At 42.5% G+C, this 20740-nt stretch overlaps 1 protein-coding gene across 2 annotated transcripts in view; it reads right to left on the reverse strand.

Moving 5' to 3' along the window:
* dazap1 (DAZ associated protein 1) overlaps window positions 1–13915 on the reverse strand; it is a 35518-nt gene extending 21603 nt beyond the window's left edge. For both annotated transcript variants that reach the window (XM_080771274.1, XM_080771273.1), the window contains exons 1-7: window positions 13767–13915; window positions 11172–11212; window positions 8526–8692; window positions 7709–7774; window positions 6377–6484; window positions 5947–5995; window positions 230–312 (exon numbers count right to left, since the gene is read on the reverse strand). In XM_080771274.1, the coding sequence (XP_080627400.1) occupies window positions 230–312; window positions 5947–5995; window positions 6377–6484; window positions 7709–7774; window positions 8526–8692; window positions 11172–11212; window positions 13767–13798 (546 nt within the window). In that variant the 5' untranslated portion in view covers window positions 13799–13915. The remainder of the gene's footprint in view (window positions 1–229; window positions 313–5946; window positions 5996–6376; window positions 6485–7708; window positions 7775–8525; window positions 8693–11171; window positions 11213–13766) is intronic.
* Window positions 13916–20740: the final 6825 nt, after the last annotated feature.

The raw sequence follows: 20740 nt of genomic DNA on the forward strand, positions 1-20740 counted from the left end.
ATTCATTCATGAAGAAGAAGAAAAATCATGAAAATATTAAATATGGACATACGACGATTCTGTCCGACAGCAACGATTTTTAAGACAGAGGCGACTGATGTACCGTATGGGTACAATCAGAAAGAGTTTCAACCTACAGTAAAAAAGTTTGGGATCAGTAATTTCTCAACGGGTCGCCCAAGCCTCCGTGTTGATCTGGAGGGGTAAAAATAAAACTACAACTACACACTTTTTTGCCCATGATGTCGTGAAAATGCATGTTGACAGCCTGGTCCACTGATTGTTCGGCCTCGAAAGTAATAAATCCAAAACCTAGCCAACGACGAAGAGTGAATCAAGGTAGCAGGGAGGGGGGGAGGGGGAGGGGGGAGTTGTGACAACACAAGATGAAGAACAGTATTGGGATTCAGCAAAGTTAGGATCCATCAAGACTCGAGCTATAGAGGCTCTCCCAGGGTTCAGATGATGTCGCAGGGCTTTTTTTTTTAAGAGGACAACACAAGTCTTGAAAACTTAAAAGCACGGATGCAATTTTTTTGTGTTTGTTTTGTGCTTACATAGCGCACAGCAGAATACTGAGCATGGCACGCAAAATAAAGAAAAAGAGAATGCCTCTTCACATCTAGAAGACTACGGCCTTAGAGGTTCATATAGGCAACAAATTGGACCAATGGCACGCGGTGTTACTTCATGCGGTTTCATCCAAACCCCGCCTTGATTAGTCCCCGTGGAATATTGCTGTGCAGCACACACTGGCAGCAGCCAACTGGTTAATGCATAACAAAAATATGGAGAAACAGAAATTGTACAATGCCTAAAAAAAGCTTTCTCCAAGCTTTCCCAAATTTTGCTATCAAGACTTTGAGTCAGCCGGGATTAAGCCTAAAATGGAAAGAAATTACAAATATTGCTCACAACAGCAGCACAAAGATATAGGCCATTTTAATTGGTTTCCAAAATGTGCTTGGCGGTGCTTATGTTGCTGTATAAGAGTTAATGTGGTTGAATGGACAAAGTTCTCATCAGAAAGACACAAAATGTGGTCTGGATCCACACTTCCACAAATCCAAATGATCTCATACTAGCCTTACTACTACAGCTTATGGTCTTGTGATCATAATAAAAGAGGCATTTCACCAGTAACAGACAACAGAAATGAAATTTTGTCCCAAATGTTCCGTGTCACTAAGCAGCTCAGTAGTCACTAGCCTTCCGGTTAGAGTGTCTGCCCTGTCATAACAAAGACATGTACAAAAACTGTACCCAATGCCTCGCTGCTTGGCACTGTAAGGCCTTTGCGACGTACCAGAGTCATGTCCAGGAGGTGTACCGTACTGTACATCATGGCTGGAGGATGTACTTTTTTTCCATCAAGCCGCTTCACACTACAGAAACAGGAGACAGGCTCCTGAACTATGGGGCCACATCATAGCACGGTCTGGAACCGTTGGTTCCCAAGGTAACTAGTAACGTAATGTGTTTCACTTCCATTAGTTATTTGATAGTAAATCTTGGTTTTGATGTTAATTCCTTAAAAGCCCAAAATCACTGTACCGCAGCTCAGTCATTTGAAACGTATAGCTTCCCCGCAGCATCCCTCGGCGAGGTTTGAGGCCAGTGTTGTTTTCGTCGACTAAAACTAAGACGAAAAATGTTCGTCGACAACCTTTTTCCACTGAAGAAAACGAAATGGAAACTAAATGAAAACTGTGCTATGATGACTAAAACCAAGACTAAATATACTGACAATTTCGTCAACAAATAAAAACTAGACTAAAATGTTAGGAAGGGACTAGTGGACAAGAGATCCAGTATAAGTCATTTTACACTTGGTTGCAAGTGTAAAAACAGTCCTTACGATGGCATCAATGCCCACCAAAATACATTTTAGTCGACTAAATCAACTGTAGATTTAGTCGAGTAAAATCTCATGACATTTAGTCGACTAAAACTAGACTAACACTTAACACATTCCAGGTGACTAAAACTAACTGAAAACTTTTCAAGAGACTACGACTAAAACTAAAATCAAAATTTGCTGCCAAAAACAACACTGTTTGAGGCCACGCCATTTCGATCAATCCACTGAGCTGTATATGACAGTGGATACTATATGGAGCGTTCGCCATGACGGCATCCCTGAGAGGGGCAAATGAGTGACGAGTTTCGTCACGACGCTTAATAGTTTTTGGCCTGTGGGTGAACGTTATGTGGAGCATAAACCTGTTGAGGGGGAATACCCTTTTAACTAGTCATGATTAACCACAGCTGAGGATCCAGTAGGGCCCACTTCACTTCATCCCGACTATCAATTACGGGCCAACGGGAGGCTATTCGGAGCAGCTAAAGCGTTCCGCGGGAACGAAAGTGAACCACTGCAGTGATCCACTTTCAATTGGACTCACTTTTCTACCGTGTGGCAGAACTGGGTTGTGAGCACATCTCCACTTGGGGGAGCTAACCTGATTCCAATTAAGTGTCCTGTGAGAGAGAGAGAGAGTGTGCTGAGAGAGTTTTTTGAAACATTCTAAAATATATCAGGCCAGGCATTCCCGCAAGGCCTCGCAAACTATACTATTAATATCATCAATCAATGACCCGTCCTTAATCGGAATTTTAAAAATAAGATTTGCACCGTTTATACGACTTTGACACGTCTCACCGAAGGCCCCGGTTCCAACTTCGTCCGCCCGAAAGTAGTCGACAACAGACCTACAAGCTCTCAACCCGTTACGTGTGACACCGTTGCATGAATTAAGACACTACACTGATAATATACCATTGCCACACGCTGTTAACGTGAAGATCTGTTCTTGTCAGCAAAAGTGTCTAAATTCAGCTATACCCTATATGTTGTGCTATAATGTACGGCTACAATTTTTGTTTGTAGATCTGCAAAAACACATTTTCCATTTGATGAGCAAAGTAGAGTCAAGACTTTGATCCAGTTTCTTTCATGATGGAACTTTGTAAACACCACATTTTCTTTTACCAATATATAGACTTTTTTTTTTTCGTTTAGTTTTGGGGAGTGGGGGGGGGGGTCCTTTTTGCATCTGGCCTGTACCTCTGTGATACCAGTCAATGCACAATAACCTACAGGAGAAAAGACAAATCTTAAAAAAAAAGACACGGTTAATCACATTCAAACCATTCACAAGGAGAAGGGGACAGAAAAAGAAAAAAAAGTAGAAAAAGGCTTACTTACAAAAATACTTAACTCTCTACATATGGGAAAACACACACTATGCCATTTATATCAATTAAGTCTACGTGTGACAATAAAGAAAACTTATTCAAATGTTGAAAGTCTAATGATTTTTTTTAGGAAAAGAATATTAAAGTGTTTATACCATCTAATCATACGATTTAAAGTAACGGTCGTTACCGGTGTAATACATCACGTTAAACTCCCAATGACAAACTATTCCTGTTTTTATCCCAAAAGAAAACCCTGAACGGGTGTTGAGGGGAAGCAGTACGGTACATGGCCGCTGCGTGAGAGGAGATGAAACACAGAGGCCCTGGTGCTGGTTCAGACGTTTAGCGTAAGTACGGACCATGTGCTCCCTCTGAGAGCATCGAGGACCCGTGTGCGAATCCGGCTTTGTGTCATGTCTCGCATGGCTCCCTCCCTTCTCTATCTGACCTCTATTTCCAGTCTCTCTACACACTCTACCTACAACCTAGTGAGGCAGAAGAAATGTTAACGATTGCTGAAACAAGCGTCGACATATCTAGTCCAACCGAACAGTCCATCTTTGACCGTCAAGGAACAGGTAGCTCATCGTTTCGCACGTGCTCTTAGCCGAATGACAAACCATATACTCTTATATATTATAGTCATAATATGTTATACAAAGGCCTACTCTTGGGTGAACTTTCGGGCGAAGAGATTTGGTGTTGAGGGGGAGGAGGAAAAAAAAGTGGGCCAATCTTCACTCAAGTTCACTTAGGTATTGAAAGACAAACGGCTAATTAATGTGTTAATTATTCTAATTATCTTGATTGAAATGAAATGCAGAATGTTACGCTAATGTCTGCATTTAAAACTTGCAAAAGCTGTCCCAGATCTTATCTTATTTATCCCATTTTGGGGCGGGAACCCGTTTTGGTGTTAGCATTATGTTGTGCTTTAGCTATTGAAAAATAGCAGACCTACAAGCTCATAGCGCGCCACCGAGTGGCGCGCTACGAGCTTGTAGGTCTGCCATTTTTGAAGAATCGAAGAGCGACTGACATGGAAGACATTTTTAGACTCTGATCTCAGGTCAGAATGGAAACTGTCAGGATGTAGAAGACATTTTTAGAATCTGATCTCAGGTCAGAATGGGTTATGCAGCCATCATCATCATCTAGTATGAATGACGATAGGGCAGCTCGTCGGCAACAAGCGTCTGCCTACAGCAGGGGTGCCCACACGTTTTTGGACTCGAGAGCTACTTTCAAAATGACCAGCTCAACACGACCTACCCACCAAAAAACACAATACCATTGCTGAAAATGGCTTTGGAATGGGATAGGGGAGAAATTCAATAGGTAGAGTTTTTTATATGTAATCTAATGTAATCTAATGTAATCTACCGACATGTGTGCGCAGCGACACGCTTGAAAACAAAGTATTGCATTGAGCTGACAGGCCCTTTTTTTTATGTCAGTCAATCAATCAAGTCAATTTAATTCAGGTGGCAGATGCCAAAAAAGGTTTTTTAGATTAAATATTCTTTAGGGGCATGTCATGTGATCTACCTGCACAGCCAATCGCAATCTACCTTTTGGGCACCCCTGTCCTACTACAGGGACGAGGTCAGAACAACTTCACTCTCAACATCAACAAGACGAGTGAGTGTGGCGAAAACGGCGCTGCAGCCAAAATGGGACAGTGACTTCACTTTCCTCTGCGTACACACATCGACGAGGTCTTCTTCAAATGGGACAACACATCCTCAGGGCTGTTCCTGTTACAACTGCACCGTCGAGAGCATCCTGTTGGGCAATGTCACCTCCTGGTACCATGGGACCTTCACCACCACCACCACCTCGAATGGAAATCAGTACGTTGAGAGAGGTGGTGAGATTCCCTCCCTCCAGGAATTGTTCGAGAAGTGATGCGTCGTCACTGCTAAGCGAATCACCGAGGACACTCGGCAACCCGGCCCACAACCTGGTCATGCCACTATATGCCGACCACAGCCAGGGAAGCTCTGCTTTTGTATAAAGAGCCAGAACTAGATTTCTTACAGCTCGTACGGAAAATAATTTCACTCGCTATTTTTTACACGCATAAAACCTGTGATGTGACAATAACATTGACGTTGTTGAACAATCGGCATGGCAAATGCAGTTCATGTACCATAATGCCAGATTATGGCATGTAATTATGGCCACTACAACGTCACAGATGGAATAATAAAAACAGCTGATGCAAGAAAACTGAATGAAACTGGGACTAATTCTGTCCCACAAGGTCATGAAAGGACACGGTCATGTTCCAACGTACCAACATGACCAAAGCTCAGGTCATCTTGCCTACGTTAAAGTCCAGTGCAACCTATAGTGCACAGACCATATGCTTCCGGCGAGCGCGAGGTCCCGGGTTCGAATCCGACTCCTGTCTTTTTCCTCACACATCTCTCCTCTCCTCTCTCTCCTCTTTCTGCCCATGGTTCCCTGTCTGTCTCGCTACGCTGACCTATCCGACTGAAATATAAAATGCCAAAAATAAAACCCTGAAAAATTACGAACAAGATGTTCCCAGCCGATATGACTCGCAACATTACATTGTCTGAGTTTGTATTAGGGGGGGGGGGGGGGTGTCATTGGGTCAGAACAGTTTGTCATGAGATTTTAAGATGGTGAAGGTATGGACAGGGGGGTGGGGTGGGTGTTTGGAGGGAGGGTAGGAGGGAGGGAGGGGGGTGGTTGAAGAACAGGATCAGCTTTTACCTCGGGGCCTCTGCTTCTCTGCATCATAGATCATAACCACCTCTGTGACCTTCAACAGAACAAAAGAAAAAAGAGAAGAAAAAAAAACACCGGCTCCATTTAGAATACATCTGTTCATTCATTATTTGCCGTCTCACTTTCTGACTCCTCAAGCTCATATAGTACTTTAGCTGCGAGATTTCCCCCCCCTCCCCGAAAATAGTCAAATCTACAATTTCACGATTGGTTATTTTCGGCAACACGCGCATCCCCAAGTATATAAACCATGGGCACCAATAAACCGTCCGCTGTTTTTTTTACCTAGACGGCATGACACCGCCTATTATTGTAACGATTGACCCTGCTCAATGTCACAGGCACTCAGGCATTGGCTCTTTATAATGAAGTGAACAGACGTGAGCGTTAAATGGCAGCACCAGGCGATACTCACCACTCCAAACCTATTGAAATAGTCCCTGAGCTCCGGCTCGCCGCAGTTATGGGGGATCCCGCCGACAAATATCTTCTTTGATTTATTGCTATCGGCTTTGTTGCCCTTCTGCAAGACAAAAAACGGGAAGTGTATGGATTTCAGGGTCGTGGTATGAAATAAAATAAAAGGGATTACAATGGAACGGACACCCTCAACTCTGAGAGTGTACAAATGGAACCAAAATGGACCATTATTTCAGGGTTTGTGCATAAAAGAAAGGGGATTTACAATGGAACGGACACCCTCAACTCTGAGTGTACAAATGGAACCAAAATGGACCATCGTTTCAGGGTTGTGCATAAAAAAGGGGATTTACAATGGAACGGACAGCCTCAACTCTGAGAGTGTACAAATGGAAAAAGAACATTGACCCGTAAGGGTCCATTTGGGTTCCATTTGTACACTCTCAGAGTTCAAATGAACACTGAGGATTTGTACTGTGGAGGCACTTAGCCATCATCTCTAGTCAGACAGTAGAAGCAGGGGAAATTAGGTTCTCTTCTTGCCCTGGGGTATAATTCTTAACATGTCATGTCAATGCAAACACTCGCCTCCGCGGAGAGAGCTGGTACAATCCACTTAATTCTGAATTACTGGGCGTTTCGCCACCGCTGTGTACACGTCTGCGCTGCATGCGCTCATGCACCATATAGGCCTGTAAGAAGAAGTGCTTACACCATCAATAACTTTTAAAGAACTGCGTGTGTCTTCCATTTCCTCAGCAATAAGAAAAAGGAAAAGACGTACAAAGGAATTAATGTAACTAGATGTCAGCGAACGCTGTCCCTTTGGGTAGAGACAAAAGAGGGCCTCATTCACAAAGAAATATATATAAATAAATATAAAAGATTCTTACGACATAAATCTTGAGCTTATATAGCCAATAATGTGATTTAACAACATGCCACATTAAAGCCACAATCAGGAGCCCTGAATTGATTGTATTGCCATGATGTATACTATGTATACGTTGTGTGTGTGTGTGTGTGTGTGTGTGTGTGTGTGTGTGTGTGTGTGTGTGTTGCCCCGGAGAGACTCCTTGGAAAATGATTGTACGATTACATGTAGGTCAAAGACAAAGGACATTTTTTTTTTTTTACAGATGAAGGATTGGGGTTTCTGTGTGACACGTGGGGCAGAAACTAGAGTAGAACCTCAGGAAGGAGACGAGGAGGAGACACTGACGGCTATAGTACAGCCCTTCATCAGACAGAGGACAAACATCGCCGGAGACTCCACTGACTCCAACGGTACAAAAAAAAAAAAACGCACTGCTAGTCCACTCCTTACCCAGCCCTCCTTGCTTCGGGATTTTTCAGGTTGCATTCCTCTGGGAGTACATGGCTTGGGGTCAATCTGACAGAAATGAAGAGGAGGGAAGGAAGAAAGAAAGAAAGAAAGAAAGAAAGAAAGAAAGAAAGGACACATTTGACCTCAGCGCTGAATGAAAAGCACCTTGAAATGCTCTTCCCCTGCAACCAATCCGATGCACTAGCCCGACTCACGTGGGCACAAGCAGGGGGAAACATATACACACTGCCTGGATGACATGCATTCATTAAGTGCACGGCAAATAAAATTTTATGTCCTTCATTGCCTCATGCCAACGGAGAAATGGAAGCAATATTTCATTTATGGTGCATAGACATTATAGTGGGGATCATTGTGCCGGGAGTAAATCATAATTTGCTCATTCATTATTACTGCTTCCGTAGTGCTGTGGTGGTGTAGCTCGGCGAAAAGAAGCGATTATCGGGTTAACTGCGCATTGCGTTGCATCGAGACGCATTGTTAGCCTGGAAATCTCTTATATTCGGCAAGTGACAGTTGTGTGACGGAGTATACATTTTGCCAATTAAAACAATGTCTTGTTTCCAGCAGATCACCTCTAAAGAAAACGTTTAAGAAAATAACGTCACTTAACCACAGCTAATTTACTAATTCATGATCTGTATAATCTGCTGTAGCAGCACTGTTGCCTATATGCATATTTACAATAGCAATATTTATTATTCATATCTCTATCAGAATAGTTTTTACCAACACTAAGAACTTATTGAAATGAGGGACCCTCATTCGTGTGGATTTCCTACTTTAGCATACTCACATTTCTGCCATCTAGATTATGTGGTTTGGTCTCCAACACTGTCCGAACACAGTTGGGGTCTTTGAATTTGACAAAGCCAAAGCCCCGCGACTGGTTCGTGGTCTTGTCCTTCATGATGACACAGTCGACTACCTCTCCATACTGTGAGAAGTAGTTTCTCAGTGTTTCTGAATGGAAAGAAAAAGAGAACGATCATGGAGCATCTACCACAGGGCGGGGGGTTTTCAACAGGTGGTCCGTGGACCACTGGTGGAGCGTGAAGTTATTGCATGTGGTCCCTGACCATTCCGTTCCTTTAGTAAAATGTAGCAAAGTGAAGATTTTTTAATTTTCTTCCACGGAACAGTGGACCACACTTTTGTGCACTGTTTCCGTGGAAGTTTGTCAATGTTGTCAGTTAAAAGGAGTTAGGATCTCAAGAAGTGTAAGTGTGATTGAGTCATCATTATTAGGAAATGTGCCCATATAATCAGTCCATCAGTGCTGTAGTTAAACCTTAATCTGAATCACCTGAGTTTAATGGAAGGTTGGATACAGTAAGAGAATGGACTAATAAGGGCCTAGGAATAGATCATTTTATTTTATTATTTTTGTTAAATAATGCCTGGGCTTGATATACATTGTTGTTGCACGTAGTATCGTGCAATGAATTAAATCAAGCCCTTAACAAACAGTCATGATCTGATTCATATTTTCTTACATTTGATGGACTTTTGAAATACTGTATTATTTAAAAAAACAATACTGCAATACATTTATAAAGGCATTTTATTGATATTTTAAAACATTTCCCCATGCAGGCCAATTATGCCATGGGCCACTAGTAGTACGTTAGAGACCATCGGTTGAGAAATAGTGGCATGTATAGACATGGGATACATTGCATAGCAAGTATGCACAATTAAATCATAGGCCATATCCCATCCCAAAAATAGCAGTTGTGCGCCCAGGTTGATCCTTAGTCAGAGTGGCGGTCCCTGGTTCACAATCAGTTGAAAACCCCCGATCTACCAGAACAAGAAACCCTTGCGATTATTGCTAGAGAAAATGCGAGCTTAAAATGACACCTTATACCCCATTAAAACTCAATGAAATGTTGTCCTATAATGTTAATGAATTTCTGGTTTTATTACGATGAAGTGTCCGACGAAAGTCATTTTACACCGAGATTTAACACTGCAACGTCCTGCACCCAGGCCATTACTGGAACAAAGAAGAGGCCAGATGATGGACTAACACTAAAAATACCACAGCTACTGTACATACAATGACAAAGGAGACCGGCCGCATGTACGCTCTAACGACCATTGGTTGAATCTTGGGGGTAACATTAGTGGGTATATTGCAGATTATTTCAAGGTACAGTTGCTGCTCCACATCAAGGATAAGAGTTGAGAGAGAGACACTCCTCTAAAACAAACAAGAGCATTGACCCGCTGTCATCACCACCACCAGCGGTGGAAAATATACACACGATTAATTTATTTAATGCCCATACACGCCCTCGGAGGCAAGGCAATGCAAGTCTCGACAAACGAGGGAGTCATCATCAGGGCTTTTCACATCACTGCAAAAACCCTGGGGCTGCAGTCCAAGGAAACAAGTCCAGATACACGTTACTTACACACACACACACACACACACACACACACACACACACACAACGCTGTAGCTACTGATCCGTCAAAAGAGACACACGCCATCCAATCACGCATGACTTAGGGAAGGGACTCTGATGGCCCAGGGGTTTTGTCCAGACAAACACTCATCCCTGGTTTTTCGGTTTTGAATGGCCTACTACTACAATGTGCCAAGACTGCAGCCAGCCAGTCTCCCTGAAAATAATGACGGCGGCGCCTGGGCTGAAGTATGACTGAGTACTGTACGTCTTTCAATATGAATAGTAGCATGCCCTGAGAGCCGGTCCTTGAAGTTGCGACCGCATTGCACATTGTGTCGAGCATCTGCGCAGCTCACACTTTGCATTTAGGTGGCTGTATTTCAAACCCCCGACAGCTATTTATTTACCAGGCAGAGTGACATTAGGATAGAGAATAGGGCCTCCAAATGAGTAGTGGTCTCTCGTCTACAGACTGGAAGAGAAGACCAGCCTCCGTTAATTTACCAACAGCTGCTGCAAGTCACCTTGCTCTTATAGCAGCATCTACGAACAGGTTAGCCAAGTCTGCCAACCTGCCACTCCAGGTGAACTGCCACCCGGAAATACTCTTTCACGTCACTATGTAACTCCTAAATATATATATATTTATCACATATCCATGGTTAATAACCATGTAGTAGTCAAATATCCTTGTAGTTACAACCATGTCGTTATAATGGACTGATTTAATTTATTTGGCGAGCACATCAACACTTTCAGGTGCTGACAACAACAACAACACACAATATCACGAGGATAAAAAAAAATGCAAAAAGGCCCTGAGGCTTAGTTCCACTGTGAACAATCACAATATAAAACCACAACCACATACAACACCTGTGCGTAACACAGGTGGTAGCAGCCCCAGGCAGAGTTCTTCCTGTACTATTTGACGTATTATGTTATTTTGGCATTTATTTAAACACATGACATTATGACGGCATCGATGAATACGTATTAGAGTAAAAGGTTCATTATAGACTCACCTTGTGTTGTACTCCAGTCCAAGCCACCCACAAAAAGTTTTCTAAAGATAAGTAAACAAGTCAGTCATGATTTCCAGTACTCTCAAAGAACAATTGCCATATATTATATTCTCTTTTATTTCTCCTTTTTTTCTATATTTCCTCTAAAACATTTTACGATTTCTATCATTATTATGCTGCTGCATAGTCTGAAGGAAGGGAGCCAAACCAAAATAAGTTTTGGTTTGTACAGTGTACACAAGATCTAACAATAAAGTACAACCTTGAACCTTGACTGTAACAGAACTAAATGGTAACTGTGGTCACACTGGTCAGATTAAAGACACATAACAATATAGCAGGTATATGAAGACTGATGTTGGTGTTAAAGCTGACTAACCAGTCAATTACTGCACTATTGCACAACAACGCTACGTCACTTGTCACCAAAACTGTTGATGCTCCGATGACTATGAATAATGAACCAAAGCAAATACTAGCAGAGTTATGTAGCTGGGAAGCTGGCACTGAGGCCCTGGGAGTCATTTCCCCCTCAAAACAGTGCCTTGTTTTTGGACCCGACAATAAAGGTCTTGTTATGAATCCTCCTGCTGCCACGTAACCTGGCAAATAACGATAGCATTTAGCAAGCTAAGGTAAACTATGGACAAGCTGTAGCACGCACGCACGCTCGCATGCACACACACACACACACACGCTCACTCGCACACGCACGCACGCACGCACTTCAGTCTCACATAATGCAAGTACTACCAGATATTTCGAAACCTCTTATCTCCATATTCTAACTTTTTGTGTTTTTTCTTTTTAGTAGTAGTAGTAGTAGCAGATCTGCAAGCTTGAATCCTGAACAGTAAGAGTTTTGGACATATGAGGTTAGCCACCCGACAGACACGATATAACAAAGCAATGCCTCTTATTCACTCTGCCAGCGAGGTGATAAAGCATTCAGCCTCTAATGCGATTTTTACCCAGAAGCATCAGAATTATACAGGGGTATAAAAAGGTTAAAGGGGCAATCATTCACCCTGAAAACGCCCCTGAATCCAACAGCAGAGCAGGTACAAGACATACACACGTATTATATATAGTGTGTGCACGCGCGTTTATGGAAATGTGTAATGACTTCTTAATTAATAAGCATCTGATCGACCAAAATTGTAGACAGAGCGAGAGGGTCATTTAATAGCGTATAATTGCGCAATAAACGTATTTCTAGCACTGATGATATAAATTATAGAAGATGCCGCTCAGCTACATATTTTGTCATTGCATGCAGTCCAGTTGTTTTAAGTGTTCATAAAACTGTGCTGGCCAAAACATAGGCTACAGTGTATCATGTTAGTCTGTTGCAGTCAATCATTCTGGTTGTATCTGATATACATACTGTAGTAATAGTGTAATACCCGTTCTAAACATCATGTTCTGTTTAATATCAGAAACATCTATGTAGATAGATAGATAGATAGATAGATAGATAGATAGATAGATAGATAGAAGACCTTCATAATTGATCTGTTCGGGTCATCGGCTATGGGGGGGAATCAGTCAAATTGTTTAGTTTATATATTTGTCACATAAAAATGCCAATGAGAATTCAAAGTGCATTTGTCATTTTCAGTTGCCACAGGACGACTTTGTAATTGCTTTGCAGTGTGATTTAAGACATTACAACACTGCAATAAGGATTGGCAATATTTAAAGGATTTTTTAAACACAATAAAGATTATGATATGTCATGTCTGCTTTGTCTGTAGTTCCTGTATATTTCAAAATGCTGACATTGGGAGCTGAGCTCCAAAATGTCAAAAATAAACTCTATTCTATTCTATTCAATTGCAATGACAGCCAATCGATACATGTCGATATATATATCGGAATATCGCCCAGCCCTATGACGGCTGGTCATCCTGTCCTAGTCCTATCAGAACGCCCGCTAAATGTCCTCGCTCAGCTGGCAGCACCGAGAGAAGAGAAGCTCTCAGTCCTCTCCGTCGGCTCTGCTGCGGCTAACTAACGTTAGCATGACGCTAGCTCACAGTCACTACTGTACTGAACACTGTACTGTATGTACTCTGCACAGTAACAACACTAAATACACTTTTCCCTGTGTTTCACACTAGCCACGTGCTAAGACCCGGGGCTCGAGCATCATTCATTCTGCGACGAACCGCACCAAAGCTGCAAAGTTGCACCTGCATTGACCCGAACGGCCGAGAAGGAATTTCACTTTTAAAAGTAGTCTTTCTTTTTTTTTTCTAATCTCTCTCTGTCTGTCAAGTACCCAAGGCTAGCTAATGATGTAGCTAACTTCCACTGACGTTCGCCTAGCCTGCTAGTAGAGTAGTGTAGACTGTACATTTGACAGCTAACGTCGGCTAGCCGTTAGCTGTCAAATGACAGATGATGAGATTATAATAGAAGATGAGAGAGGAGAGACAGAGAGAGAGAGACATAGAGGGGGAGAGAGAGAGAGGGCATGCCGGGGTGAGGAGAAAAGTTAACGCTTTATTTGGATCAATTCAGTCATTCATTAAAAAAGATGCAAATGAACACGCAATCAAATCAATGGGAGACGTTAAATGTCTTGCTTACCCGACTTCATCTCCGGCTAAGTTGTTGTTCATTTTTGTGTGAGGCTGTGGAGTGTAGTGTGTGTGAGGAGAGAGGAGAGGATTGGAGTGGAGCTGCTGCTGCCCCACAGACACACTGCTGCTCTCTGCTGTGTCTGACTGACTGGAGGAGAGGAGGAGGAGGAGGCTAGAGGAAGGTCACTCTCCGCTTTCTGGTTCAAACTGTTTCTGCGCAATGACGACGTGGATCACCACAGGGGGGGCAGGCCTGCAGGGGGCGTGGCGCGATTAAAGGGACCGTGCATTATTATGCAAATTAGATTGGGTTGTCGTCATGCTTTCTAAGGCCTCGTACACACATATCAAACGAGCATTCTGTGTTCCGTCTTGTGTTCCATGGCCGCCCCAATGCTTTTCCAATGGAAGTCACGTGGTTTGACCAAACACTTGTGTTTGATGGGGGGAGGGGGGAAGTCAAACACAAATGTTTGGTCAAACCACGTGACTTCCATTGGAAAAGCATTGAGCACAGAATGTTCGTTTGATACGTGTGTATGAGGCCTAACCGACCAAGCAACCAAGCAACCAGGTCACAGGTGTTCTTATTTTGGGGGGCATGTGACATTATACGTTAAGTATGTTGTTATTGTCTCCACCATACCGAAGGCATGGGGAGAGAGTATGTTTTGAACTCCGTCCGTGTGTGTGTGAGTCCGTGTGTGTCCGTCCGTCCGCCCGTCTGTTACCACCTAATCTCCGGCACCGTTAACCTGGTCGATGCCACACTCCCTGGATGCCAACGATGAACCTCTGCCCCAAAATTTCCAGAACGGCCTGTTATAGCGCCACCAGGAGGCCGACTTTTGGAAAACACATATTTTGATATTACTCCTCCAGATTCTGCCCAAACATCCCGCAAATCGTTACACACTATCTCTATAGTCATGTGTTCAAGACGGATCTGTCCGATATTTCAGATTCCATCCTAATTGGCCAACATTGGCTTTCAAAGTTTGCAGGATTTGCCCGTTTTTAACAAAAAGAACGGAGCATGCAATTTACGTGAAATCTTTCACAGACTTCCCTACTAGGCTGAGGAATATATCCCACCCTTTTCACATTGGCCTGTTATAGTGCCACCAACAGGTGGATCTTTGCAAAACACATTTTTGGAACAAAATGCCTCTAATCATCCAATTGCCATCCAAGGCGTAAGAAGAAATGTCACCCTTTTCACATTATAGCATCTATTATTGCGCCACCAGGAGGCCACAACCTGACCTGCCCTGGTTGTTTTGTTCACAAATAGCTGACATAGAAGCTCACCAACGTGTTACACTTACACTTACTGTATGCCATATCACGATATTACGAAATCCAAAATCCGCTTTATTTTCTACACATTTTCAGCGCTTCCGATGTAAAGAGTCCGACTGTGTTAGGCATGAAGCATTTGAAAACTGTGTGTGCAAAGTCTGTCTCAATTTACGAGATTAGGTTAAGCTATTACTAATATACTACACCCAAAAAAAGAATATTATTCATCAACCGTACGCACTTTAAAATACACTACCAATGAATATATGATGATGACATTAAGGAACATGTATCCGAAAAACACTGGTTCTGAAAGTACTGTATACTATATGGAGGGGATTGGGAAATGAACAGCACTGATTCCTCCACAAAGCTGTTTTTACAGTAAGTTACAGGGTGGGCAGAAGAGATCTATTGTATGCTTTACGCTGCAGGCAGAGAGCTGCAGTTGGCAAAGTATACGTGGAGCTCTCGAGTCTTGTCCATGTACCATTGATTAAACACTGAACAGGCCCTATTATGTGATTTTGTGAATAATTGATACAAAATCAAGCAATCACCACAATAATTGTTTTCCCAATCCAATCATATTGTGTGTGTAATCTTGGAATGTTTGCACAAAAAAAATACAGGTATATCTTTTGATTATTCGATTGATTGGTGGTTTTAGTATTATTGCCTGAAGTTCTGAGTGACAGTGTGTATATGCCTTTAGTTTCTTCTCCTTCCCCTGTTAACAGACATCAGTGGTGTGGTGCGTTATTATGGATCCCACCGCAGTTCTAGGAAAGCCCTGCTGTGATATTGGACTGGGCCTAATGACGGTGTGGTTCCCATGAGGATCTATGACATCATATTGATGATGTCATGACGGCAGGACATTGGATATTGATATTATGAATCCTAAACCATCTCTTACGGCGAAAGACTGCAATGGCAATAAAGGTGCTTGCACTCAACTACATTTATTTCTGGGGACTCCCGAGCCCGACACGGCCTTTACAGTTTACTGCATGTCTTCCCCCATCTCTCTCCCGTTTCCTGTCAGCCTACTGTCTGTCCCTTCAAAAAACCAATAAAAGGCGTAAGCCGCGAAAAAATATCTTAAAAAACAAAAGTACAAAATGACAAATGTATACATAAAACGTGAAGAAAAACAAAATGTGTGGAGGTACTACTGATAGCATGCGCAAGAGATGTGGTGCTGATCGCCTGGTGATTTGCCAGCTTAGCTCAGTAACAGACATAAACACAACACAGACCCTCTTATAGAATTGGGAGTCCCTGGCCTGGGCCATGGCTCAATGGTCCAGGCACCTTGGCTGGTAACTCAGTCTGGCAGTGTGCCGCGGGTTCGACTCCCGATCCCGACAGCCTTCACTGCATCTCTTCCCCCCTTTCTCTCTCCCCATTTCCTGTCAGCCTACTGTCTGTCCCTCCATAAAAAATATTTAAAAAAAGACGAAAGCCAAAAAAAAAAAAAAAAAAGAAAGAAAGAATTGGGAGTCCCTGGCACCAAAGATGGGCATCCATGGCACATGTCTATTCAGGAGTCCTTGACGTGAAAATGTTTTAGAAGCACTGTCTTGCATACAGTACACATACACTATCTACAGTTCACTGGACACTGGAAAGCCCAGGGTATTTTTTGCAGCCGCTACTCAGCCGCTTTTCAGGTTTGAGCACAGTACAACTAAAAGAGACCACCAAGGGGACCTGTAACAGATGAGAAGAACTTTAAACTCCGGGCTGGGGTAGCCTCGGTCCCAGGCTTACTCCTCTGTGAAGAGAAAAGCCTGATCACAACCTAAAAGACGGTAGCGGCAGAAGTGTCGGGCCAGAACATCCGTCAGATGTATTTACCCCGGATACAATATTTCTTCGACCAATCACAACACTTGTTTCATTCACACAGAATGTAAACTGATTTGTCTACACAGCGTAGCTGGTCTTGCCCAGCGTGGGCTGCAGGGCAAGACCAGTCAGACGGAATGACTATAGGCCTAGTAGGCCCACAGGCCATTTGCCCTGAGCTCTCTGCTCACAAAGTCCTTTGGCAAACTGATAGAAACAGGCATTTCTGGACAAAACCCAACAGCTCCTTGATCCCCCTTGCATACAGAGTAGGGAGTGTACAGTACGAGTACGCTACTGCCACCTTGCATGACCTTTTATTAAAACACCGTCCTAGAGGCAACCTTAGGCACAGGCGCATTGGGAGGGTGATCTCTGGCACAATGGCATAAGTGCGACAGAGAGGATTTTTCTTTCAAAATAAAATATTAATAAAGAAATGTAGTCAAATTAAATTAAGCCCCCCCCCCACATATATATGCATACTGTACATAATTCTACAGTCATTCAAACTCTCTACATGTATATACCGGTATATAAAAATGTTAACTTCCTGTTGATTTTACTATTCTGGATCCGGATCCATGGACTTTGAGAGCTGTTTCAGCGTATATACAATGCAAGTCAATGAGGAGAATATTTTGAATTATCAATTTCGAATCACTGGAGCAATGATTTTTGATTTCTTGCCCACATCTGGAGGTACATCATGGAAAGATAACTACACAACCCAAACAAAGTAAAAGTAGGCTATACTCATTATGCAGCAGGTCCAATTTTCAAATGTATGAATATATATACAAATCCTTGGAAAATAGCAGATCTCTGAGATGTAGTGTAAAATATAGAAGTAAAATTATAGAAAATTGGAAGTATACTCCATAGTACATGTTTCAGAAAAACATGTACTTTAATTGTTACTTTACTTTCCATCACTGGTTCTCTCACCACTCCTTTGCATCCTGTATACAGATATGAATTGAAGTCTGTTCGAGATTGCAGAATGCAGATGGTCTCTTTGGTCATCTAAGGTTGTGTGAAAGCTCTATAAATAAAGTTTGATTTGATTTTTATTCTCAGTTATCAATAAATCATTTTCAACTAACCTCACTAACCCCTTCGGCAATAGCTGAATGATTAGTGAGCCTGCCTAGGACTCCAGAGGTCCCAGCCTCCCAGGTATGATTCTGAGCAATGTACCGGTATGTTCCACCAGCTCCAGTTCCACTCCTACGCCGATGACACACACAGCTGTACCTCTCCACCAAAGCCATCACCCACTCCCACACCCACACCCACTCCACTCTCACTGCCTGCCTGCCTCACAGACATAAAAACATGGATGCAAAAGAACTTTCTCAAACTCAATTGCAATAAATCGGAAATCATCATCATCGGTCCCATGCTCCCTCACCAATTCCACCCAAGGTTTTTCATTAAATATTGATCATTGTCACACCCTGCACCCGCATCCGCAACCTTGGCATCATTTTTGACCCCACCCTTTCATTCCTCCCCCATGTTAACCAAGTCACCAAAACCGCCTTCTTCCACCTCAAGAACATTGCCCGTCTCCGACCCTCTCTGTCATTTTCCGCAGCTGAAACACTAATCCACGCCTTCATCACATCCCGCCTTGATTACTGCAACAGTATCCTCTACGGCACCACCTCCAAAGTACTCAATAAACTGCAGAACTCAGCTGCCCGTCTACTTACCAATACCCCGTTCCAGAGATCATATTACACCAGTCCTCCGTGACCTTCACTGGCTACCGGTTAAACAAAGAATCCACTTCAAAACACTCCTGACCACCTACAAAGCACTAAACAACCTGGCTCCCCCATACCTCTGTGACCTCCTCAAACGTCATGCCCCCTCACGCTCCCTCCCCTCAGGTCTGGTGATGCAAATTGCAAACCTCCTCGACGTCCCCAAAACTAAACTCCGTACGTGGGGTGACGGAGCTTTTGCCTTTGCTGCCCCAACCCTGTGGAATGCCCTCCCTAAGGCACTCAGAGATGCCCCCACCCTCCGAACTTTCAAAACCGCCCTCAAGACCCACCTCTTCAATATTGCCTTCCCTAGCTAACCTTTCTCACTGTCTTTTTAATGTTTTTTAGCTTTTAGTGTTTTTCCTTTTTTTCTAATAAAAGTTGTTTTTATTTTGTTGTTACCTCTGTAAAGCTCCCCCATGTAAAGCGTCTTTGGGTACTCAGAAAAGCACTATATGAGTTTGAGATATTATAATGTGTTGAAGTGTCTCTGAGCAAGACACTGAACCTGAAACTGCTCCCCCCTCCACACTCCTCTGTGGGAAGCACTCAGTTGGGTGAAGCTGAAAACTGAAGTTCCCCTTTGGGAAATGATAGGTATTAATTTAATATATAAAAATAAAAATAAACGAATTCTTTCAACTCTGCGTATTACATTCAAACTGAGATTGTTATGGAACTGAGGTATTTCAGGTGACCCTCTATGATGCAGCTGTGTGAGTGTGGAGGAGGATGGCGTCTTGGTCTTATCTTTTATCAAAATAGATTGTAAGGAAAGGTCAACAATCACGTTTGTGCTGATTTCTGTTTACTGCATGTTTCCATTGGAGAATTTTAATTGAAGTCTTGTTACTGTAATGCAAGGTTGGTAAGAACTTGATATTGGGTGACAGGTTAGTCATAATTGCCGTTTCTATTGTCATGATTATTCGTTTTAATTGATGCAGCTTTTACTAAATGTGATTGGTTTCATGTTTGTTTGTATGTTGTATTTATGCTGCAGCCAAATAAACATATATAGAAACTTTCCAACTTCCACATCTACAAGCTCACAATGCGTCGCAGTGTGAGCTTATAGGTCGGCTATTTTCGAAAGATTCTTTTTATGTATTTCAAAACTTGAAATGGGAAATTCTGAGTATTTCTATTTTCTACTTCTGGTACTTTAAGTACATTTTTATGCCAATACTTTTACTCAAGAACATTTAGAATTCCTGACTTTTATTTGTGACAGTTTTTCTATATTGCAGAATTGATACTAAATAAATTCAAATTGAGTACTCCACCTGGTGAATTGCACAGATAAGGATTGTGCAGCTGCAGTTGATAAACAGATTATCTGACTTGTCCTTTGCCCTTTGACTGCTATCAAGGGACCTGACCTTTGATCTGATTGTGAACTCATGAGTTCACAACAGCATGGTGGCCTCCGGAGCAGACAGCATGAACCTCATGAAGAAGTGACCAGTGTAGTGGTTCTCAAAGTGAGGTCTGTCTGGGCCCTGGGACCCCGAGGGAGTCCTGCATGAGCAAAACAAGGAACAGTTTAAAAACTTCAACTCTACTTTATACTTTTGACAATAACCAAGATATCTACAAGCTCACACAACGCATTGTGTTCCAATGTGTGATTCGTTTATTTACTTATTTTCTTTTTGTTAAAGTAGTTTAAAAGAAATGTAACTAAGAAAAACCTCAAGAACCAGTGATTCTCAACCTGCCAGATGACAGTGAGGCACAATTTAAGGACTTTTATGGCATTTTTAACACCTCAATAAAAAATAAATATAAATAATATAAATAAAATAATAAATAAAAAATACCATTAATGCATCAAAGGTAATCAATACTATAAAAACTGGTAAAACATTGGCCAAATTATCAAATAATAAATGTATCATCCAATTGCCATCCAAGGCATAAGAAGAAATGTCACCAGGCCTTTTCACATTGGCCTATTATAGCGCCACCAGGAGGCCACAACCTGACCTGCCCTGGTGGAGACCTGTGTGTCCCGGGGGCTACTTTATCTAGTTATGTTACGCAATGG

This window comes from Protomyctophum bolini (assembly GCF_963924005.1).
Source record: "Protomyctophum bolini genome assembly, chromosome: 8".
NCBI classification, from domain to species: Eukaryota; Metazoa; Chordata; class Actinopteri; order Myctophiformes; family Myctophidae; genus Protomyctophum; species Protomyctophum bolini.